Consider the following 25460-nt stretch of genomic DNA (forward strand, 5'->3'; position numbering starts at 1 on the left):
CGCTTTTCTAAATGCCATTTGCTAAAAAATATATATTTTTAAAGTTACATAAACATAAGCCTAGTTTTGGTAGTTAATCAAAGAAAGGATTTTCTTTCCAACAATTCATCATATAAGTACCTAGATTTGATGAAATATAATCCAGTCATTATCGATACTCTGTTACAAAAGGTTGAGGAAGAAATTTAAAAAGAAAATTTTTGAATGCTTTGTCTTTGAGAACTTTACTACAAAATGAAATGTTAGTATGCATGTGAACATGTGAATATGTGAAATTGTGAAAATGTGAACACTTTTACATGAGAAAATTGAGTAGAAAAATATTCATAAATTTTTAAACATTAATAAAGAGAAAAATTTGAAACATATCATATGAGGAGGACAAATAAACAAAGACGGGCCAAAGGGAACAGAAATGGTAAGAATAATTTCAGTAAGACTTTATGTATTATTGCCATTATATTTCTTTTATAGCAATATTTATGTGGAATTATGATGAAAAGCATGACAATTTTCTTATAATAATAATGTTATGCTTTTACAAATAGTCCTTATTCAATTTTTATCTCATTTTAAATGAAAAAAATAAGTAAAATGTATCATTAACTATTTTTCTCTGAAAAGAGTGTTGCTTTTATTTTTCCAACCTCACTTATGCCAGATCACATCTCTCACATAACCAATAGTGCTTCACTCTCTGACTTTCATCATCACGTTTGCTTTCTCCACTGTATCATGCCCACGGACTCACAAATGTGTCATTATTTCTCCATCTTGAAAGAATAAAAATCTTTTAACTCAAATTCCCACAACCATACTTCAAACTAGTTTCCCATTTCTTGGCCTCATTTTACAGTCACACTTCTCAAAGTTATCTATGATCACATTTATATTCCTGTCTTTTATCTTTCTCAAACCCTTTCTACTCAAATATTCACTTCACAGTCAAAACTACCCTCATCAGATCCCAGCGAGCTTCATGATGTTAACTCCAAAGCTCACTGAATTCAACAAGCTTTTTCTCATCTCCATTTCTGGTTTCACTTCTTTGCCTTATCTTATTGTTGAATTATTCTAATGTCCATTCTTTGAAGCTCTTTTCCATGCATATATATTTAACTTCCCTGGTGTTCACACTCTTTGTCATGACTTTACATGACATGCAAATAACTCCCAAATGGGTATCTCCAGCCTGGACTTTCCCTCTGAACTTGAGTACAGTCCTCTACATTCGAATGGCCCTTGCATATTGCCACTTGCATTTACAAGAGACACCAAAATAACCCATGAACATTGAGCTTGTTTTTGCCACAAATTTGATCTGTATTATTGCTCAGTTTCCCCAAGCTCAAAAATAACTCAATACCAATTGTTTTAGCCAAACCACTGCCTTGACTTGTTTTATTTATACCCTGCCTCCAATTTATCAGAAAATCCTATTGGTACCACTTTTATCTATATTCTGAAATTGCCTCTTTCTCAGTATTTTCACTGTTTTGGTATGACCCACCATACTCCAATCTTCCCACCTTCTTCCTACACAGCCTATGGTGAGGGCAGTAGCTATCATGATTCATTAAAAAAAATATCCAACAGATCATGAAATTCCTCTGTCCATTGCCAAGGATTCCTGTCTCAAATGTATAAGCAAGGTTTTTTGTTTGTTTGTTTTATAATAGTCTAAGAGGCTCAACTTGTTACAGATTCCACTTCTTCAAGTTTATTTCTCTTTTCCATATTCATTCCCTGCTCATTCACACAGGACACCTTGCTGCTCTTCTGATGGTCTGATGCTCTGCCCATGCTTTTCTCATAGCCTCTGTGCTTGACTAATCTTCTAGCTGTAATACTATGGCTCAGACAGACACTTCCACGCCACTCTCTGTCAAGTCCTTTACTCCATGACATCTTTTCCATGAAGCTACCTCTGATTATTCAGTATAAAATTGTATTCTTCCCCAATTCCTGAAATTCCTTATCTTTTCATCTACTTTTTTCTGTAGCACTTAATGACATTTAATGTAATACATAAATCTTGTAGTTTTTTTTTTATATCTTCTTCTCTAAGATGTAAACTTGTAAAGACAAAAATATTTTGTTTGGCTATATATCCTGCTGTATTCCCAGTATACCCAGAGTAGTTCCTGGCACCTAGTAGAAGGCCCATGAATAATTAATAAATGAAGAAACAACATATCAAACTTTCATAAGGTTATGCAGAAAATTCAGAATTGAACAGGTTGTGACGTAGTTGTAACAATATAATTCTCTTTTGAATATATGTTAACATTGAGATAATTCTAGGTTAGTTTTCATTGGAAGCATAGGCATATAAGGGTGATGAAAATTTGGTGGTTTCTTATGCCATATTATTCTGAGCTTAAATGGACTATTGGATAACATTCTTAACCTACAGTTGAAAACTGGTTTATGTTTTTGAGAAACATTTAAAAAGATTGCAGCTTTATCATTAAAATCATTTTTTAATAAATATGTGCTAAGAAACAATTGGGATGTTAAATCTAAAGAGCTCAGTGACTACAATGAATACTAGATAAATATTGCAAGGAAGTCATCTGATTTGAAACTTGTCTCTCAAAATGATACCAAAAATAAAAGAGAAATCTTAGCATCTGGCATCTTGTCTACATACATCACAATTGAAAGCTCCTTCTTGAGTCTAAATCTAGCCATCATTTTCATTCTAGGGTTGTAGAAATGATTCACTAGGAACTGAACAATTTGTCATTTAGACTTGTGAAAGGATTGCTATTCCATTTTATCAAGCAGACATGCACATTTCTGTGTCAAAACAGAATTTACGACTCGCCCACGTTAACACCACATGAAGGCTCAAGCACTGCGTCCCCATTCCATCTGCTGTTATGCAGGCTATGAAGAAGTCCTGTAACTCACCTATTGGCTGAGTTCTTTTTTGAAAGATTCGGATTCCTCGAGCTTTTTCCATTTTAATGAATGAATGAACATCAGTGCCATTAAATCTATTTATTCTTATGATATTGAAGTTGTCAGAATTGGTTGCATATAAATAGTCTTCAAACACAGTTATACCATAAAGATGTCTGACCTGTAAAGAGGATCAAAAATAACTATGATTTTTAATTATGCTGTCTACTTACTACTTGGAAGAAATACTGAATGCTATTTACTAGTGTAGAAAATGCACATAGTAGCAGGATCACAAGAATATTATCATTTATCTTCTCTCAAAGAATTCCAGGGCTGGGGATTTAGCTCAGTGGCTCTGACAACTGCCTTGCAAACACAAGGACCTGAGTTCGATCCCCAGTGCAAAAAAAAAAAAAAGAGTTCCACATTTCACTAGTTAAATTTGTATGTATACAGAAGAAGACACCAAGCTTTAATAGATAGATGGGTTCCAACTGCACAGGAGATGATTTTATGCATGTTTTATTAAGTACGTGTGTCTAGTAATTATTTTTCAAAGACTAATGGGAGTGAAACTTTCAAGCATAGTCAGTAAGATGCAATGGTGCTGTTACATATAATATAAGATATTTTATGAGCTACTGTTCATACAGTCATGTTCATGTTGATACTGCAGAAGCTGGGCTATGCGTGTGGAAAGACTAATTAGAAAGCCTCTTTGATAAATTGTATAAGGCTAGAATTCTATTTTTCATCACAAATTATATTTATGGTAATATTTGCTCAAACATAGAAAATAATAAAGAAATCATATATTTGCAATATGTATGAACAATATGTCAATATTTTAATTCAGAAATTAATTTTAAAGCTTACTCATTATGGCATTGGAATTATTTGCTTTGAGAATGCTGACGTTCACTGGTGTCTACACAATTAAGTTAGAGGTCGAAGTTTCCCTTTTGGCAAAGGTCTTAGGAATCCTGCATTAGAATGGACCTCTCTTAAAGTCATAGAAAGCTTCCTGAAGAGTGGAAGGAAGAATAAATAAAAAGGCACATTCTCTGTACCTTGCCTGTTGGTATTCTTATACCTGATTTAAAACTCTTCTGGTTCTGGGTATCACGGAGTTGTCAATTAATAGCCTGTGAAAATTTCGATGAGAAGCGTTTGCCAATATAATGAGGTTTTACAAATTGTACACTTAGATTTATAGTGAAGAAAATGTGAGGAAGTATGTTTGATTTGATTGTAGAAAAAAACCAAATGTTCAATACAAATCCAGAAATCTAACCAACCAATACTTTCAGGAAAAGCAATTAATGTGTTACCTTTCCAGGATATATTTCTATTCCTGGTCTTTTCATGTGAGATAGCAACTGAAAACTGGCATTTATATGGTTTTGATAATATCTTATTTCTTCTTAGCTACTGTAGAAATCAAAGGCAGGACTTAATATGAAGAATCGTTCCATCATAATGCTCAAATAAACCTTTTATACATCATGCCATAGTAATATGTGTTTATGTCGTGGAGGAGGAGCGTGGATGTTACAAATATCATTTCCCTCATTGTTGACATCATATTCACAAAATATGCCAGTGGTCTGATGTAAAAATTAGAAAGTTGAACTCTCCCCTCTGTCATTAATCTAAGGCATGCTTTGCTCAAATTGTGGGCCACTTTCCCTGGAGTCTGGTTGTAGTGCACTCACTTTGGTCCCCAGCAATTCACTTTCTAAGAGAAAAGGCATAGCTATAAAGGAGGCAATTGGTCATTTTATTTCTCATAAAATAAACACATTAATGCCTGCTTTGGTAATTACCCATAGCAGAGGTGAGAGAATTGAGTGGTAGGATTCTGCTTACAGCCCATATACTCATAAAAAGATACCCACACTTTGTGGTAAATTTAGTATATGCTCAGGAAACCAGCAAAATACAGGCAGAGCAGTGGGAAAGAAAAGATGATCAGTTATGTCAGACATTTAAAACACTTTTTAAAGTAGTCATAGGGGTCAAACAGAATTTTTATTTTTACAGTTTTTTTGAGAAAATGTATAGTACTACTCTGCCATGAAAAAGGATAAACTTGAGCCCTTTGTAACTAAATAGGTGCATCTTGCAACAAGAATATTAAGTGAAATAAGCACACAAGTTTAAATGTCACATGGTTTCTCCTACATGAGAAACCCTAAAGATAAAGACCAAATTAAAGGTAGATAATAGAAAATAAGGAGATCAATTTCAAATGAGAAAGGGAAAAAGAGAGAGAGGTAGGCATAAGGAAGTGACGGACAAAGAGAGTAATAAAAGGAATTTTAAAAAATGGAAATTGAGCTTTTGCATATGGGAAAGAGAATAAGAGTTGGAGGAAGCAGGGAGACCTTAGTGGGAAAGGGACAAAAAAAAAAAGAAAAAGAAAAAGAAAGAAAACAAAAACACACACAAAAAAACCAAAAAAGTGTTATGTAAATATGTAAACTCTACCACAATAAATATGATTTTTATATGCTGCAAACATGTACTAACAAAAAAATTAAAAAGATGATTAATAATGTTAATAATGTGGGCAATCACTTAAATTCCCCATCCTTGGTCTAAGATTTAATTTTTAGGGCTGGGGATTTAGTTCAGTGGTACAGCCACCTGCCTTGCAAGTGCAAGGACCCAAATTTGATCACCGGTACCAAAAATTAATAAATAAATAAATAAATAAAAAGATTTAAGTTTAAATGGAAAATAAACAAAAAGGAGGTTCACCATAATCATATTAGAAATTAGGTGCTCTAAAGGCCACAGTCAAGTCCTGCCAATGAAACAAAATATACTAGGACAGTTGGAGGTGTGAGCAAAATAACTAGTTGCACTTTCAATATAATTTTTTTAAGGTATTCACATTAGTGCATTTGTTTTTATGTCAAAAAATTAAAAGATTTCCTTTTAAAAGAACCCAATTAGAAAGCAAAAAACTTTTAAAGGAAAATTATAGTATGTATCCCTCCTGCTTTGCAAAAGAAATCGGGAAGATTCTGTATTTTAGCTCCACAGATGAAAAATTTCACACAGAAGTCATGCAGTGAGATCCAAATGAATTTGAAAACATGCACTAGTGAGAAATGTTTATTTCCACTTAGAGAACTCTTGTGTTGACTGAGTGAAATGTACAAGGTTTTGTGATTCGAGCAGGGAAAAACAGCACAAATGGGAAGAATTCTGATCTTGGAAATTTTTACAGAATTCTCATTTTAGGAAGGATGTGAATAACTCTGAAGGTAAAATGCAACCCAATCTATTAAAATAAAGGCATATTTTTGAGCAGGCATTTGCTTTTGTTAGCAAATGATCTTTAGTGCCACGCAGGAAAGATGACATTTCAATTCCCTATTAATAAACTACTTAAATTAGTTTATCATGAGCAGGTCATAACATCTGTCCCATTCCAATATTTTGTTTCTTGCTAGTACAGCATTATCCTACTTGTGGTTTGTTGCTTTTGCTTGCTCATTTTCCACAGAGGGGAGAAGGTGTAGGAGACCTAATGAACATCACAGTATTGCTGTCAATGAAACCTCTGACATCTGGGCGATGTACTGTCATTTTTATAGCTGATCGCAGCTTGACTTTCTAAGAAATTTTCAAAAAATTTTTTCATAACATCCCTTTTGTTATCTTAGCTGAATTCTTTTAACAACATTGTACTTACTTGTCTGCCTTGAACGATAGTATGTCTGCTCTTGCCCTGATAGTCCACTACGCCAACGTAGTCCAAGTACAGATCTACCCAGTACACCAATTTGCTGACTAGGTCCAGCGCCAGTGCAGCTGGCTGCTCTGTCTTTGAATCAATTATCCTCGTTCTGTTCACCCCATCAGTGTCACATCTTTCCACTTTGGCAACATTCCCATAGTCCGTAAAGAAAAGTTTTCTGTTGAAAGAAAACTAAATGTTAAAGTGGAAGGGGAAAAAAAGCATATTCGATGGAGCCATCTGTAAAAAACAGAACTTTTCCTTCAAATTTATTTCAGTGGTTACATCTGTTAGCTTCTCATAACCATTTCCATATAATATCACTCATAAACAGAGAAATCTGCTAATGAATATTGCATGGCATAAGGGAGCAGGTTAATCAACAACTGTAAAATTCCTTCAAAGTGAACGGCTATCGTGGGTTTATTTTTGTATTAAGAGAAATGTTTCTTTAAGCCTCATAGAGCTGATGTGCATCCACCGTATTCCATGTAAATTCCTGAATGGAGCCAAGTCATCCGGCCAGGGCATGTGAGCTATCAGGCTTTATCTTCAACCTGCTTTTCAAACTGCAGATAATGTTTGTCTCCTATAAAAGTTATCATGCGGAGCTCAGCGATGCTATGAGTAGTACAGAATCACAAACCTGGAATGGAATTAAGCAGATGGGAAGGCAAATGTGCTGTTTGTAGCACTGGAAATAAAACATAAATAACACCTTTCTGCAAATCCACTCCAGAGTCCCAGATCCCAAATTTCTAAAAGAAATGAATGCTATTTTCTGCATTTTCTCTTAATATATTTTGAAGAAAATAGTGAAGAGCAAAACTGACCTCTGAAACACACACACACACACACACACACACACACACACACACACACACACACAGATAACCCTTCCGTGAAGGATGAACAGAGCCTGTCAAAGATTTAACTGTACTTTGAACACTTTAGTGTCTATTTGATTAGTATTCACTATGTTTAATAAACACAAATCAATTTCAATTAACCTGATGATATTTAACAAGATTACCACTTATGAGACTAAATTACATTTGTAAATAGAAGACCATCTTGCCTTGATTTAAATACAATCCCAAGAGTAACTCAATTTACAGTGACAGAGCAATATTAAGATTACCTAGAGTATAGAATATTAGATTTTACAAACCTGAAGAATTAGTTTTTAGTTACTTTTCTCAACATTTGTGCATTATCTAACAGTAGGGAGTATCTTTCAAGTTAAAAGCACTATTTAAACTTTAATTTTAATTTATCTTTTTCAGCTATGGGACACTTTGCTAGTGTAAGCCAATTTTATTATGACTATATATTTCACAAAATGTTGAAAAATGAATTTATTATAATAAATTAAATGTGACAGTCCATTCAGGTGAGGAACTTTCTTTCCTAGTAAAAAGTAATTAAAAAGCCATCTGATGTGTTGTTTTATTGTTATGCTAAATGCTTAAAACACTGCCTGGTGGTGGTTCCCTCTCTCCCTCCCTCAAGCCCTCTGCTCCCTGTTTTCATGTACTTTTCCAATATGGATCACTTGTAACACAATTTGTTCACAGCTTTTCCAAATGAAGCTCTTCTCACATGGAGCTCTCTTTCTCATTCCATTCCATAATACATCTCATTATATTTCCCATCTCTGTCAGTCTGTTTCACAAAGGCTAGGAGGAGTTGGGTGTAAACAGTTTGACATTCGGCACGGAGAGTTGGAGATTTTGTCATACTCTCCACTGTGACATATACAGGTTATGTACAGGCAGTGATATGAAGCAGGGAATCGCAAATACCTATGTGGTGTTTAAAGAAAACAATGAGCCAACATGGTGGTACATGTCTGTAATTCCATAACTCTGGGAGGCTGAGGCAGGAAGATGTCAAGTTCACGCTCAGCCTGGGCAAAGTAGCAACTCAATAAATATAATATAATATAAAATATAAAATTTTATATATAATATGAAATCAAAATATAAAATAACAATAATGTTGGAATTTAGCTCAGTTCAAAGGGCCACACCAAAAAATATTTTAAGTCTGGAGATAAAAACTCTGATGTCATCTCGATATGACTTTATTGGTTGTGATCCAAAAAGAAACAAAGAAAAGATTACCAGAACAAGAACCTGCAGGCCTGCTATTATAGAAATAGGATCAAAGGAGATGAGAGGTTAGAAGAGATCAGAGGTTAGAGATAATACAGACATTCACCAAGGTCTGAGAGAAAAAGTTTCAGGATGAAGGATTATATTACAGACTGGGTCCAATCAATTCACAACGTAAGAAAAATGATTTCAAGGAACTATCACTGAATTTGATATTTATTGAAATAATTATAACTTTTAGTAATTCTGGTTGAGGAATTTAGGTTTTGAGGAGTGAACTAGGTAATAATGAAGTACAGCAAGCACTATTCCTCCGGGAAGTTTTTCATTGACACCGAACTACTCTTTCAGAAATGATGCAAGAGATTCACATATGCATTCTAGGTCATAATTTGACTGGTTTCAATAATTCTGTTTGAATAAATTTTAGCCAAGTATGAAAAAGGTGTATATATGTACATAATTTATCAATATGTTACTGTTTTAATGTTAAGCACAAGGTAAAAACACAACAAAATAACAACCACCACCACAAAAAAAAGGATAGAAAGAATTGTGGCTCTGAGCTACAAGAAAACAAGAGTAAAGAATTCATCATTATACTCCCAACACAACACAGAACATGTGGCAACAAGGAGAGATTTAATATTATTCTTTACAATTAATTTTAACCTGCCCAAGCTTTAGAATCCTATGGTGAGCTCTGTTCAATTGTAACTAAAATATAAGAAATGGAAATGTTCTCAGCATAATATGTGTAGTACCCTGGCCACAGCATTACAGTAAGTACCTAAGAACATATGATTAGGTACATGTCCCTGATTTGCTTGTTTGCATTTGTATTTAATGTTGCTTTAAAATGTCCTCTTACAGAGAAAAGCTTTGTTACTAGGGCACTCTTTAATTGAAGCACAACCAAATTATAACTTGCAAACCCCAGCAAGGTAAAGTATCACCAGTTTGAAAAAACAGGGTTTTTTTTAAACCTATAAGATATATGCTCAAATTTTAGAGAAAATAAATAATGTTCCATGAACCTCATTATCCCATTAACCTCATAATTTCCCTGAGACAGAGGAGATTATTTCTGTATCACTGATGAACCTGGTTCAAAGTCCATACGATTGGAGCCATTGTCAGAACCGTGGGTAATGGGAAGGTAGTAACTTTTTTGGACTCATTACTCTGAAAGAATGTCAAAGTTACACAAATGTCATAAGGATATTACAATAAATATCTATATTATTTATTGCAATTCACCAGTTCTTTTTCTTTTATCCCACCAGCTATTTCATGTACTCTCTAAATTATTTTAGAGTAAATTACAGACATCCGGACCCTGACAATTAAGTATTTCAGTATGCATGTTCTACGGACAAGAACAAGGACACTCTCTTGTATAATCACAGTGCATGTCATAATCAATAAAATATATATATTTTTTCATTCAAGTTTTCCCTACTGATAATGCTCTTTGTAGGAATTTTATTGTTAGTCAAAATGCAACCCAACATCACATGCTTTTTTCTCTTGAGGTTGCTTTCATCAGGAACAGTTTTCAGAATTTATTTGTTGTTTTTGATGTTAACATTTGTAAAGCCAGATATGAGCTGTTTTCAGGAATATCTCATTTTGACATTTGCCTGTATTTTTTCCTATTCAGATCACATTACGGCTTTTGACCTGAAATACAATCATTTACCATTTATTTTTAGTGCCTCTGGAGTATAGGAAAAACTGAGGACCCTATACTTCACTCCTGAAGTTATATAAAGTGGAGGTGGAGGTGATGCTATGAGACACCATTTATTCTATCTTATTCAGCTATTACTTTAAATCTCTTAACATTTCTCTTAATACCCTGTCTTTTGTACAGCACAATTGTTCACCAGGACTCAAGTGTCCTATGCATCTTTTAGTAGAGTACAGCTCCCTACATAACATTCTGCCTATAAAAGCCATGCTGGTTGCTGGAGACCATTTCCAATTCCGTCCCATCCTCCATTTTGTCAGTATCTCAGGATTGTAATATTGGTATTCCTTCTTTAACCATTTTAACCTATGATATCATTAAGGTTTTATTATGCAGCAAAAGAAGACAACTATCAGGTGAAATTTTCTCTTTCTTTCCTTCCTTTCTTCCTTTTTTACTTTTTTCCCTCCTTCCCATCCTTCCTTCCTGGCACTGGGGATTGAACTGAGTTTGTACTGAGTTACACTCCAAAGTTTTTTTTTTTTTTTTTTTTTTGAGACAGGGTCTTACTACATAGTTGAGACTGACCTGAACTCACTATGTAGCCTAGGCTGGTCTCAAACTCACAGTGATCCTCCTGCCTCAGTCTCCTGAGTGCTGGGATTACAGGCATGTTTCACCACACCTGGCTCCCAAAGCTTTAAAAAAAAAAAACTTTGTTTATTAGAGATGAGTTCTTCCTTAGTTATTAATTTTCTCAGGATGAATTTGAACTTATTTAATGCACCGTCACACTTGGCTTCTACATTTAATTTTGAATGTCATTCCATTCAGTTGTGGCTAACTCAAATTATAAATTAAACAATATTCCAACTATTGTCTCTATTTCTAACATGCATAACTACTAATTCATAAAGGAAAGTAAGATATTCTTCAAAGTTCAAATTATTCATCTAGTTCATTATTCTTATACCTTAGCTTTTCTAGGAAACATGAGTTCATTATTTGGGGTTCATTAATTTATCATATATCTGACTTTAATCTGAAATGTTTGTTGATTACAGGAGGAGCTTTGTTTTATGATAGATTTATAAGTTTTATAAGCATTAGATCTCAGGAAACTTTGAATATTGTTGGCAAACTTGCCTGATACAAATCAAGAGTTCCAACATGAAAATTCATAGACAGTGATAGAGTACTGCGCTCAAAGAGCTATGGCTCCAATCATCCCTGCACTTTGAAATAAAGCAAGTATTACACATTCTGACATTTTAAAACATATGTTCTCTAGCTGATAAAAATAAGAATGACTTTTGCCAGTAATATCCATTTTAAGTGACACTTCTACACTCTAATCTAAAAGGACAAAAACAAATGTAAATACATCAGAGTCTTAATCATGTTCTTTAACTGCATGCTCAGTCCTGGATTTTTGTCCTTGGGTCTTATTACTTAATGATGGTACATAAAATTTTCAAATGGTTTCTAAAATGATAAGACGTCATCCTTTTCAACTTTTTAAAAATGATACTACATATGAAGGTTTTAAAACTTAGGTCATATTATAAGATATTGTAAGTATGCTTAATATTAAAAAGATGCAAATGGACTAGTTAGAGGGAATGAGGCACAAAATTACAAAACAGTGAGAGCATATAGAGCCAAACAAATCTAAATACATATATTTCTTATTACAAACTAAAAAAAAATCCATCAGTATTAATTATGTATTAATGTTGAAAACTGCATTTCTTGCCATTTCAGAAAAATGACATATTTTCCATAAGAAGGTTTACACTAAGAACTTCATTTTTTATTTGTGTTTTTATAAAAATCTATTGGTAGCCAAAAATTATCAGCAGTAATAAAAATTTATATTTTTCTTTCATTGGATCTACAAATTTGAACAAGAGAGCAATTTTCCATATTACATAGAGTAATTAAAGTCTATTTGCAATTAAAGTAAGAATATTAAATATTTAGCATGGCAATTCTAAAATGCAATTTCAAATTTGAGTCTTTCCCATAAGAGGATTAAATTCAAATTCTATTAGCTCTTGCTATTTAAGGCTGAGAATGATAAACAATTAAAATATTTTCTGTTTAGTTAAGATTATTCAAGATAGTTATTAATTTTGATATGTTTGATATTTTTAGTTTTTTGTCTGAAAAATCTGTCATGTTGTTGGTCTGCAGTTTACATAGGAACACACAAAAATTAAAATGGAAACAAGGAATGACACTCTGAACTGGCTACTCTATAGTCAGGAAATATTCATACTGCTGATTACTCTAGAAGCGTGCATGTGTTAGCTATGTTAGGCAATGTGTCTGACCTCCATTCAACATCCATAGTATCTTAATTTTCCCCAAAAAGTTAGTGTTACTCAGAGTGGTGGTCCTATGTGAAATAGTTGAATATCATCCCTCTGTTCCTACTTCACAGATAATTTCACCAAGGTTAAACATGTGATGCATGTATATTTGATTCACAGAATTACTAGGGACAGAGTCACTAGGGACTTTTCTCTCAATAATCCAAATTCAAAGGTATGGAGCCCACCTAAGAGGAGGTGTGCTCCACTGGGTACATTAAATAGGCAGAGTAGAGGGAGGATGAAGACAGGAATACTAGTCTCTGTGTAGATGTGCAAACCCAGGAAACAGGAGAAAAGAAGCACCACCTCATTCATGAATAAGGAATTCTTCAAGTCCATCTTTACTTCCTGTCATTGGACCTGGGAACACAGGAGAGTATTGATTTCCATTTGGGAAATCTCTATTCACTTGATCTAGCTTCAACTGATTTCTGCACCTAGATGCCAAAATGCCTTGGCTATAGCACTATGTTATTTAATGCTATATTTTTAAGATTCAGAATAATCTTGTTAGAAAGATTATGGCAAATAAAACAACAAACTACTTTAGGAAGTATTTTATATTAGATGTTAAGTCTAAAGTAGAGATCATTGTATAAGATTTACATATAATCTTCATAAAACCCCATTCTGGAAATTCTAAAATGCAATTTCAAACTTAAAAGGATCCTGAGTCTTTCCTATAGGTCACTTTAAATGAAATACCATTTTAACATGAAAATAAATAACCTGGTATCTGTTTTGCAGTTTCCCATGTAAACATAAGAAAGGAGAATATTAATAATGACCAGCAATTTAAATTTTTTTTCATCTGTTTTGTTAAACTGTAGATCTAAAATATTCTCCAAAGCTCATATGCCCATATTTTTTATGGTGGCCCTATATTAATGAGCTGAATGTGCTGTTGGGAAATGGAGCCTGCCAGAAGAGTAAATCACTGGGGGGATGAACCGGAAGGGTTTGTCCCCTTCCCTGGCTCTGCTTTCTGCTTCCTAGACGTCAAGATGTGAGCAGCTTTTCTCCATCCAGGCCCTTTCCAAGAAGAAGAGACAACAATCACAAATATATAGGCACCAAACTGTAGTGCACCCAACTATATAAAGCAAACATTAACAGACATGAAAATCCTGTAAGCACTAATACAATTTTAATGGGGACCTCGATGCCCCACTGTTGCAAATAGAACAACCAGACAAAAAATCAACAGCGAAATGTTAGAACTGAAACAAACTTTTGAACAAATGGACCTAGTAGATGTTTACAGAGTGTTCACCCTACAACATCAAAATACACATTCTTCTACCTGTAAATGGTATGTTCTGCAAAATAGACCACATACTACCAATTTTAATGGGGACCTCGATGCCCCACTGTTGCAAATAGAACAACCAGACAAAAAATCAACAGCGAAATGTTAGAACTGAAACAAACTTTTGAACAAATGGACCTAGTAGATGTTTACAGAGTGTTCACCCTACAACATCAAAATACACATTCTTCTACCTGTAAATGGTATGTTCTGCAAAATAGACCACATACTACCTCATAAAACACATTTAAATAAATGCAAAGTATTGAAGTTATCCATGTATATTATCAGACAATAATGGAATTGAACTGAGGATCAACAGCATAAAAATCTGCAAGAATTTAGCAAACACATAGAAAATGAACAATACTTGCCTGAATGATCAGTGGCACACAGAGCAATAAAATTGGAAATCAATGGCAAAACAAACCACAAGAACTTCATAGACACATGAAAATTAAATAACACCCTCCTGAGAAACCAAGGGGCCACAGATAAAATTAAAGAAGAAACCATTTTGATGTTTTTGTTTTGTGGCCAGCAAAGCAGGAACTGTAACCATGAGTCAAATAAACCTTTCCACCTTTAAGAGGAAGGTGTTATGTATTGTGTCTCAGTGATAAGAAAGTAACAGAGACACCCTTAAATCCAATCTGTTGCTCAAACTTCAGATTCCCAAATATCATGTTCTGTACAGGGTGATGAAAGTCTCCTGCAAATTTAAATGTAGCCTTTCTTGATTCCCATTTCACTTAAATAGCACTAGCACTGCCTCTAACTAAACCTTTATATTTAATGGGGCTAATTAGCATTTTTTTCTTTTTTTTTTTGTACCTGGGATCAAATTTGGGCCCTTGCACAAGCAAGGTAGGCAGCGGCACCACTGAGCTCAATCCCCAGGCCTGCCTTTTCTTTCAATTTGTCTTCTATTTCCCACAATTTGAAAGTTTGGAGTTGATTCAACAAGTAATAAGCGTTCCATTGGAAAAGGATGAGGGGAAATGTGAAGACAGAGAAAGCTCACACATTTATTTCTTTTTATTTATGTCACAGGTATTTCATCAATGTTTAACACCACGGAAGACACTGGGGGAAGGGAGGCGGATAATTATTCATCTCTTTTTCTCGAGCCATCTTTGCCTGAGCCCTTTTCAGAAAAGAAAACTGGTACAACTGAATTCATGTATGATAACTACTACTTCTTACTACACTTCTCCTTTACCTATGGAAAGAATCACTTAATTTATTTTCACTTCCTCATTCCCATAACCTATGGCTATAATTACCCCAGTTCTCAAATCTAATGTCTAAAAGGTAAGGATAAACTGTACTAACATTTTGAATATAACTGATATCTTATAAAACCTACTTTTGTCTAAAAACAGTTTCAGGAACAATTTTCTCAGCATTTACTTGGAAACCCTCATCAAAATGTGGTGCTGCCTTATATTTTGTTTTCTGAAACTTCCACTCCATAGTGGCAAATCCCCAAATATCCTTAGACTGTATTCTGAAAACTTCTTCAAACTTCTTGTCTTTGCTGAAAATTTGCATCTACTGAAGTCACACATTCCCAGCACTCATGGCCAATGAGGGTTCAGACCATGAATGTAAAGGATGGGATGTAAAAATCAGTCTCTTCTATAGGAATTCAGAGTATTACATTTATATCATAAAGCTGTCCTGTTTTTCAGTCTGAAAACCTCATTGTATCATCGACAGCACCCCTCTGTCACTGATCTAGAACCATCAGACTCTCATATTTTATTGTTAAATTTCAGCACCTCGATTTCTATCTTATTGACCTTTCCAATTCATGGAAATCAGTATCCCAATATCTATGGAATAACCAATCCAAAATTTAGTTGTTTGGGTTTTTTTTAACCTCTTCTGTGTTTATAGCCTTTTATTTCCACTACACATATTCCACACATTTCAATGGTGAACAACAGTATGCTATTTGCCTTCATCAGAAAGCTTAACTCCACCAAAGAAACTGTCCTCCCTCCCAATCAAATAAAGTATCTCATGCTCCCACCTTACCCTATCGAACTATGTGTCTTAGGTGTGCTCCCTACAGTAACTCTTGCACATATAGTCCATTATTTCTATACTCCATCCACATCTAAGCTTTATGCAAGCCAACTTAATTTTTAGCATGTCCTTCTCTTGATTTCTATTTCTTCCTGTATCTGGTCTTGGATTCTAACACGATCGCTATTCCTGTTCAATCTTTGAGTCTCTGAATTCTTTTACAATCTTAAAAGCCTTCACAACTTTCATAATATTACCATAGCTCTCTAATATTCTGCCCTGCCTCCTAAACGTCGTTTATAAAATTGCTTCAGTGTTATTTATGTTTAGATTCTTGTAGAAACCTCAAATATAAAATAACTAGTTTTAATATCTTTCTCCTTATTTTAAAATCCTTAATTTTTATTCAATCCTACAAATCTTGGCTCCTTCCACCCTAATGGTTCATTCTGGAAGTTATTCCCCTTCCAGGTCTTCTCTTATTTGTGCTTGCAAGACAGGCTACTGAACTGCTGAGCTAAATCCCGGCCCTAAAAAGTTTCAAAGTTTGGAGGTTTTCAGGGGTGTGTGTGTGTGTGTGTGTGTGTGTGTGTGTGTGTGTGTCTTCCAAGGTTTGAACTTGGGACCTTGTGCTTAGGAGGCAGGTGGCGGAATCACTGATCTAAATCCCCAGCCCAAGAATGACAGATTTTTCTTTGCAGCATTTTTATTTTTTATGTTTTATTTTCGGTACTGGGGATCAAACTCAGGTCCTTGTGCTTGCAAGGCAGGCCACCGAACTGCTGAGCTAAACCCCTGGCTCCATGTCTTCTCTTTTTTTTTTCCATGTCCAGTTCATTACTAAGTCCTGACACTTTTATCTTCAAAGTATAATTCAAATATATGGATATAGCTATAGACAGATATTAAACATATGTCTCTGACATATATATTTCAAACATACATATCAAACAATTATATCTCAAAATATGTCTCAAACATAGTGTATCTCAAACACATGCACACACATATATACATGATATTATCACTGTGATGTTCACCTCAACGAGGCCCAAAAGTCAACCAACTGATTGAAAACTTCTGAAACACTGAGCGAAAACAAACCTTTCTTTCTTATATCATTACTAAATCAGGAAATTTGTTACAATGCTAGAAGGCTAACACATATATTTCTTAAATCATTCTTCTCATAGCAGCCAAAGACTTCTCATTAAAATAATAACTTGAGAGGCTGGGTGTGGTGTCACATGCCTGTAATCTCAGCACTAGGGAGGCTGCGACAGGAGGATCGCTACAAGTTCGAGGCCAGCTTGGGCTACATATTCAGTTCAATACCAGCCTGAACTACATAGCGAGACCCTGTGTCAAATAACAAAAACAAAAACAAAAACAAACAAAACCTTCCTAGAGCTGCTAACAACAATAAAAATAAAACCTCATTTCCTTAACATTATCAACAGTGGTGAACATGGTATCTATCTTCCTTACCAGCTTTATGTAGTGGTACCCTTCCCCATTTCTAATACCTTGGTCTGCTAATGTTATTTCTCTATATATTTCTAATACTTCAGCACCTTTAAATTTCTTAAATAATTCAAACATCTTATTTCTTTATTTCATATATCCTATTCCCAGGTTGAAAAGTAATTTCTGTCATGCTATTCCAACCATGACTTTCATTTTCAACTTAACTGCCAATCCTTGTGAAAGATTTTTCCTCATATTAATTTGGCTGACTTTTGCTATTTTAACTGCTTTTTAATAACAGCACCCTATATTTTAATCGAATGTAACAAATAGATAAACATGTACATATAATTATATGTTTAAAATATGTAAGTAGATTGTTAACCTCTAGGAGAACAGAAGCCTTTATTCATATATATTCATTGGGCTTTTGCTGAGCTCTGGACTGACTTTCTTGTGTTGGAGTAATAAGATCTAAGGCAGAGATTTTAAATGAGTAAGACCATTCTGACATAGAAAAATAAGTTTTCTACTTTATCAAGCATGGCTCACTGGAATTCTACTTCTGAACCAAATCATTAGTAAGCAATAAACTATTGCTTTGCTCGGTGTATTTACATTGTCCTTTTTGCTTATTGTGAAAGAACTTTCAAGAATTAGCAAATTACTTCTAACTTCAATTTTGGTGTTCTGATACCTGCTTAATTTTCACTTTCAATAGCATTTCCTCAAAATTTACTTCAACTTCTCTGTAAATCACAGATGATAACAGCATTTGGGTACATTCCTAAGAGATATAGATTACCCATTTCTGGGATCTAGCAAAAGTTTTGGTTATTTACTTACAATAGAACATTTATATAATCAACTTGAAATTTAACAATACAAATTCTTCCCTGTGGGAAGACTGGACTGGAAATATGGGAAAAGTATATAGGAAGATTCTAGCTTAATAGTTATGCATTAATATAGGAAGTAGAAATGAAAAAAGGCAGAAAGATTAAAGAAATATTTGGGGGTCAGAATCAATAAAACATGATAATGAATTAATTGAATGGAGAAGCACTTTAGGATAAGAATGGAGAAGCACATTAGGATAAGAATTTTCATATTTTTGTTGTGTTGCTGAGAATTGAATTGAGGACCTTACATATGTTAGTGCCCTAACCATTGAATGCATCCCTAGATCTTAATGTACATTTTGTTGATATATTCCACTTTTAGATTTTTTTAAATTAAGGAATCAATCTATCTCATAAGATCTCAAGGTGTTATCCAATTTACTGCCAAGAAGAAATTTTACAGTTTGGACATATTACTTTCCATGACCAAAGGTAATGCTGTTTTAAAACTCCTTCGAGAGTTAGTTAGCATGAGCAAAAAAGCTCATGCTAAAAATACTTCATTCATGTGGAATAGTAAAATATTTGATGTAATATATTAGAAGTCCAAAGTTGCTATTTGAGATATGCAGAGATGTATAACCTAATTTCCCCACAGCAGGGGGAAAATGCCTTCTAAAGGCATTTTTCTGAACTAAGATAGGTGTCAGTTTCAGAAACATCTAGAGTAAGTATCCATGGAGTTGTGGACTGCTGAACAAAGGAGTTGTTGTTGTTATTGTTGTTCAGTATTTACTGTTCTTTGGAAGGCAGATATATTTTTTAAAATTAGGCAAAAATTCTAAAATGCAGAAACTCATAATGGTTTAATGTAAAATTCTTGATTTAGTTTTATGCAGAATTGTACTTTCAGGTAAAATGTGGATAAGACTATCAGAGCCAAATTAAACTTATAAAGGAAAACAATACTGTTTATTCATATGGAAATCATGTACTTTCTTAATTGTCAGATACACTCAGACCAAGGTTTCTTGAGAAGGATGAATTTAAGGGATTCTGTTAATACTCAATTATGCAGCCTGTACTAACATATTATAAATATACAGATAGAGACATATATCAACAAATATATGTTACATCAGTAATGTTTTTCTGGCAAGAAATGACACAACAGTCATTTGAAGAGCTGAGTGAACTTATTAAGTCCTATGGTTACTGTGGTAGGAATTTTGATAGGACCTACCAAGCCTAAGTAAGCATTTGCCCTTTGAACTGGCAATCCTTGATCCAGAAATTTATCTAGAAGATGTATCATCACAAATATAAAATGGCACCTGCACCATGTTAATCACTGAAACATTATTAATAATGACAAAACATTGAAAATAGTTGTGTTAACTAGCCTATCCTTCCATCTGTAATTATTACTTTTCCCCAGAAAACTGGGTTTTAGTTTCTAGAAATACTACAGGGAATTCTAAGATATTTGGAGTATACCTCCAGAAAGAATAGGAAGCAAGACCTTTGAAATAAATGTGCTTTAAAAGTTATGAATACTCAGTAATAGTTGAGCAGGGTAGATTTGTAGATTAACTGATATCTGCACTTTCTTTTTCACAACTTTTGTTAGTGTTACATAAAATTGTACACAATAGGCTACTGAATAATCATAACCTTGTAGTTTTTGTAGTTCACTGAATGTAGGGTAATTAAAATAAAAAAGAAGAATTGAATCACATTTATATTAGTATCTTTTTTAAAAAAGCTTATTGTTCATATCCTATCTTCGTATCTTTGTTCTCCCTAAGATTAGAGCCTATGAAACTCAGCTTCACATGTCAAATTACCAAAGTAGTCTTCAGTTACACATATGCTTTGAAGATATTCAATATATATAATGAACATCTAACTCAGCCAACTTTTAAATAAAGGTTACTTTCAAGATTTGTATGAGCCTGGTATAATCAGTGGAGAGAGTTTAGGAGCTGGAGTGTGGGTTCCCTAAGAAGAAATAACTTCTCTTTGTAGAATACAGCATCAAATTGTGCCCCACAGTTGCAGCCTTCCTCCTTAGCTGCACTCGAATTTCAACCTTGTAGCCAGATTTCCCCTAGCATCAGCCAATACCTTATAAGAGCTCAAGATTTGTATGAGCCTGGTATAATCAGTGGAGAGAGTTTAGGAGCTGGAGTGTGGGTTCCCTAAGAAGAAATAACTTCTCTTTGTAGAATACAGCATCAAATTGTGCCCCACAGTTGCAGCCTTCCTCCTTAGCTGCACTCGAATTTCAACCTTGTAGCCAGATTTCCCCTAGCATCAGCCAATACCTTATAAGAGCTCAAAATATGTCTCTGTTTCTCAGATGGAACTCTAATATAAAGCCAGGAATCATTTACGAGACTTTACTTTCTGTATCTCAACACATTTCATTTGGGAAAAACTAATCTGAGTGAATTTCAGGAATTGAGTGAGAGCTTCAAGGAAGATTATTATTATTTTTTAACCAACTAGATTTGACGAGGAATGATTTGAGGTTGAAATAAGTATAGAGGGACATTCCAGCTTAATAGTTATGCAGTAATATAGGAAGTGGAAATGAGCCTTTCTATTAGCTCTCATCTACAAAAGCCCAAATCAAATAAGAAAAAAGAGAATTTGAGGACATAATTCATACTGCTGAATCTAACCACGACAATGTCAATATTATTTTATTTAGTACTTTGTGCTATTAAGTGTTGCATTTTGTTTATTCTTATTTGAACTGTTATTTTTAACATTTGCAACTGATAAAATCTTATAAATATGTCTTATAAATAAAAGTCTTATGAAAGTCTATATAAATATTCATTGTTAAGGCTAATGGTAACTGTAAAACCTACCACTGCTACAGAGAGAGAGAGAGAAGTGAAATGTTCTATTGAAATAAATGTATTGAACTGCTGTTATCTCTGAAAACCCATAATTAGACAAAGTGTAAGCTTAAGTAAATGGTATTTGATTCAGTAAATGAGTTTTGATCAACTCTATTCAAATATTCAGATCTAAAAATATTGCAAATCCAATTTATTTAATAGTAAATAAAAAGTATTTCAATATTGATATATTTCTTACACAAAAAATACATTACTGGTTATTCATATAGCATTGTGGATAAACACAGTGAAACCAATGTAAATATATGCAATTTCCACCTGCCTATCTGTCTTTAAAAAGAAAAAAAAATTCCATTAGGAAATTAAACAAATAAAACTATTTTTAGATAGTCATTGTAATAGGACCTCATCATTTTAAAGTTAAATTGTGTGGCAAAGTGTTTGTTTCCAAATATTGATGAAATCACACAGCTGAATGGATATGAAGTAGGTATCTGGAGAGTTATGTTACCCTTTATAGCCTCAAGCCAAATTGGCTGGTGACCAGGATATTCTAAATGACACATATCATCTACTCTAAACTTAGCAAGCAGTATTAAACATTGACATTCACTATGATATGCAGAATGCTGTGGTTAAGAAATTCAGCTTTAATATCTGCCTTGTTCATCATCTTTTCCTCTCAAGGAGAAAGAAAAGGCCTCCCTTTCCCCACAGGATTTAGCTCTATAGGACCGTTTCCTTTGCACGGCCAACTTTCCCCTGCCACCGCACCCCTTTAATTCGCATCTGACTAGAGCAATGGTGGACACCTACCCCTGGAGAATCATGTCTGTTGGTTACAGAATGTCAACCATATGCCAATTTGAATTTTTAAGATTGTGACACAGAAAGCCAGCAGTGGCTGCTAGCTTGGACTATCTAGTCAGGGCATTGGTTAGCTGTACTTTCTCACACCTGTTTAAATCTAAGAGAAAGAAATGCCTGGAAGAGGAAGGTAGTAGGAAGGAGTATGCCATCAAGGAAGAAGTGATCATTTCCTTTGGCCCATATATGGCCTTTACCTTTTCAAAAGAATGTACTTAATTGTGTTAAGCACTATGTTCACTGGCCAGGATTCAAGAATGAAAAAAATTGCTTCAAATTATACAATCAAAAAATTTTTATGCAAAATGCAGTGCTAAATTATACCAAATGAAAGTAAAATGGAAAAACACTAACCTATGTTAAAAATATATACTTTTTCTCCACCCTGGGCAGTGGATTATTAAATGATAAAGGAGACATCAAGAAATGAAGCATTTTTCCTCAAGTCATCTGAATAAACAAATGCATTATTTGATTCAAATCCCAAGTCTCCTAGATTATAAAAATGTGCTTTGCCTAATTTCTTCTCAACATTTCCATATTGGGCTGTATAGCTATATACTTTAAAAGGTATTTATCTTGTTCTTATACTAAATTTTAATGATCATTAATAAATATTAAAACAGTATTTAGGCTTCTTATATAGTGTGACTAAAGTATGTGAATGGTTACCATCATTCTTGCCACTTCCTGATTTTTTTTGAGACAAGGTCTCACTATATAGCCCAGGCTGGCCTCAACCTAGTAGCGATCCTCCTGTCTCTGCCTCCCAAGTGCTGGGATTACAGGCATGCGCCACCACATGTGCCACTTTCTGAAGCAGTTCTGAAGTACTCTTTGGTGAGGGTCTTTAGTTGCACGTTATGGCTGCCTTTGTGTCCTGCACCCATTTAAACCTTCACTTTTCATAGTCTTTTTTAATTTGGGGAAGAGCCAGAAGTCACAGGATGCCAGAGTCCATAAATAAGGTGGTTGAAGATACACCATGGTGTTTTCATAAGCCTGCTTTTCTGTTGAGTGGCACTCAGCAAGATCATTCACTGTATTTGTGGTCTCATCTCTTATGGACTTTAAAGAAGACTTCCAGAACTACTTCAGAATGCAACAAGAATGAAGGGATAAGTGTGTTCATCTGGGGGGCTATTGGAAATGTGTCTTTTTGCAATGCTTTTTGTAACAAACATTAATTATATATTTTGATCACATGTATCTTCCCTTTGTAATTAGGAAGGGCTCTAGGAAAATAAGTAGGTGGTCATTATAGTGTATAAAACATTTTCTAAACAAATGGAAGCAATATCAATACTGTACTTTTGAGTTTCTAGTGGGGTAGTTGAACTACCAGACAAACTATAGGTAGAGCTCTAATGTATGAAGAGATTGTGAAAGTTTAATAAGTGCTTGTATATTACTCATCATTTACCCTACATATATAAATAGAGAGAACACTTACTTGGAAACTGCTTCAAAATTGTTAAGTTAAAGTGAACACAACAGACTCCTAATTATTTTTAATATTTGAGGATACTACAGTAACTTTGCAAATTAAGATACTCTGAAAATTCTTAATATCAGATTTTCCTGTCTACTTTTTACCTTTTCTCCCTCTATTCCCTCATTTTCAGTCTTTCCTCTTCTTTCACTTTTCTTTTTTTCTCTCTCATCCATTAATATGAATGACTTTTCAAAGATAGCTTTCTCCATTTTAGGTAGAATTTATACAAGTACATTCTTTGTGTGTGTGTGTATGCGTGCTCATTTGAGCATAATCAGTAATAAATTTTGACTAAGGACAGAATACTGAATCCAGATAATTTGATTTTATAAGAACAATGTTAAACACCTTGTGAAAGACAATCTCCATTATACTAAATATTAAAATTTTTTGAACCTAATAGTAGATTGGAAGTAATTTCATATTGCATAGGAATTATAATAATCTTCATGGAATAATCCTAAACTTTCCAGAGTTTTCATTCTACCCTCATTACCTGTGTATAACTCCTCAGTGTTATTTGGTTTTATAACCTGATTTTCTTGTCTTAAAAATAAATCAAATGCTGAATTTGATTAGCTTTTATGTTTCAATTCAGAACAACTTTGAAAAGTTGTGGCATTGTCGTATCAGTGACTAAAAGATCAAGAGTAACTGAAAGTAGGATGACATTTGAGTCCCTTGAAACTTTGGATAGGGTTCATGCTCAGCTTTGCACTGACACATGTTAATCACTTCCATGTAATGTATGTATGGTTGATTAGCTCTATGTTTATCTGGCCTATCTTATCTATCTTCAAAAATGAGGACACAAAGATAAGAGAAATGAAAACAATTTTCAGAATTTGCAGGCACTTTTAATTGTCAGCTTTTACACTATTCATTTCAAACACTCTGGAGAGATGCCTAAAATCTTCATTCATTTACCTAAGCCTGGAGTCACCTTAGAGTCCAGTAAAGGCAGAGTCTTCCAGACCACCCCATAATGAGGTTACTCATCCAGTGGGGTCAGTTACCTAGGACAGGAACTGAGGCCGTTCCCCAGCGTGGGAGCCATCACCTCCTGATGGGAACTTTCTTTGAGCAGTGCTGTCTCTCCCAGAACACAACAGACCCAATCTTGATACAGCAGTCACTAAACTAAGACTGGACTAGGATTTCCTATGCTGCCCACTATGTAAACTACCCCTATGCCATTAGCTACACAAACTCCAAACCTTGACCTCATTACCTTTTCTATAAACCCCAAAGCTTGTGTGAACTCCTCAGAGACAGATCTTGAACTCTTTTGTGTGTGTTTCCCAGCCTAACCATGATGATTAAAGCTCCTGTCATGGCCTCACCCTGGGATTATGAGATGTATAGTTAAGAATAGTCAGATAGGATCCCCAAAGCCAGAGCTTTGGCCCTACTACTGTAGGAACAGAGTACATAGGAAAAATAAAAGCTTTACAGTTTTATATTTTTATTATATCATCCAGCAAATATTTATTGAACATCTATTTTTTCAGGCAATGTTTATGTCAGGTTTGCATTACTATCATGCTTGGCTTAAGATAGTATATATCAGATATACTATCAGATGGACCTGAGTTTCAATTTTAACTCTGTGCCTAAATAATCAATTCCTTTTGAGAAGTTTCTCAACTCTTGAGCCTCAGCTTCTTCACCAATAAAAATCAGAAAAATATATATATGCCTAGAAAGAATGTAGTGGACTAATT

General features: G+C 34.2%; 1 protein-coding gene across 2 annotated transcripts in view; it reads right to left on the reverse strand.

The window, feature by feature from the left end:
- Nucleotides 1-25460, reverse strand: part of Lrp1b (LDL receptor related protein 1B) — a 1779190-nt gene that overhangs the window by 783510 nt on the left and 970220 nt on the right. For both annotated transcript variants that reach the window (XM_033757153.1, XM_033757154.1), the window contains exons 8-9: nt 6617-6839; nt 2917-3088 (exon numbers count right to left, since the gene is read on the reverse strand). In XM_033757153.1, the coding sequence (XP_033613044.1) occupies nt 2917-3088; nt 6617-6839 (395 nt within the window). The remainder of the gene's footprint in view (nt 1-2916; nt 3089-6616; nt 6840-25460) is intronic.

Source organism: Fukomys damarensis, unplaced genomic scaffold (genome assembly GCF_012274545.1).
Source record: "Fukomys damarensis isolate Sample0158 unplaced genomic scaffold, DMR_v1.0_HiC HiC_scaffold_29, whole genome shotgun sequence".
Classification (NCBI taxonomy): Eukaryota; Metazoa; Chordata; class Mammalia; order Rodentia; family Bathyergidae; genus Fukomys; species Fukomys damarensis.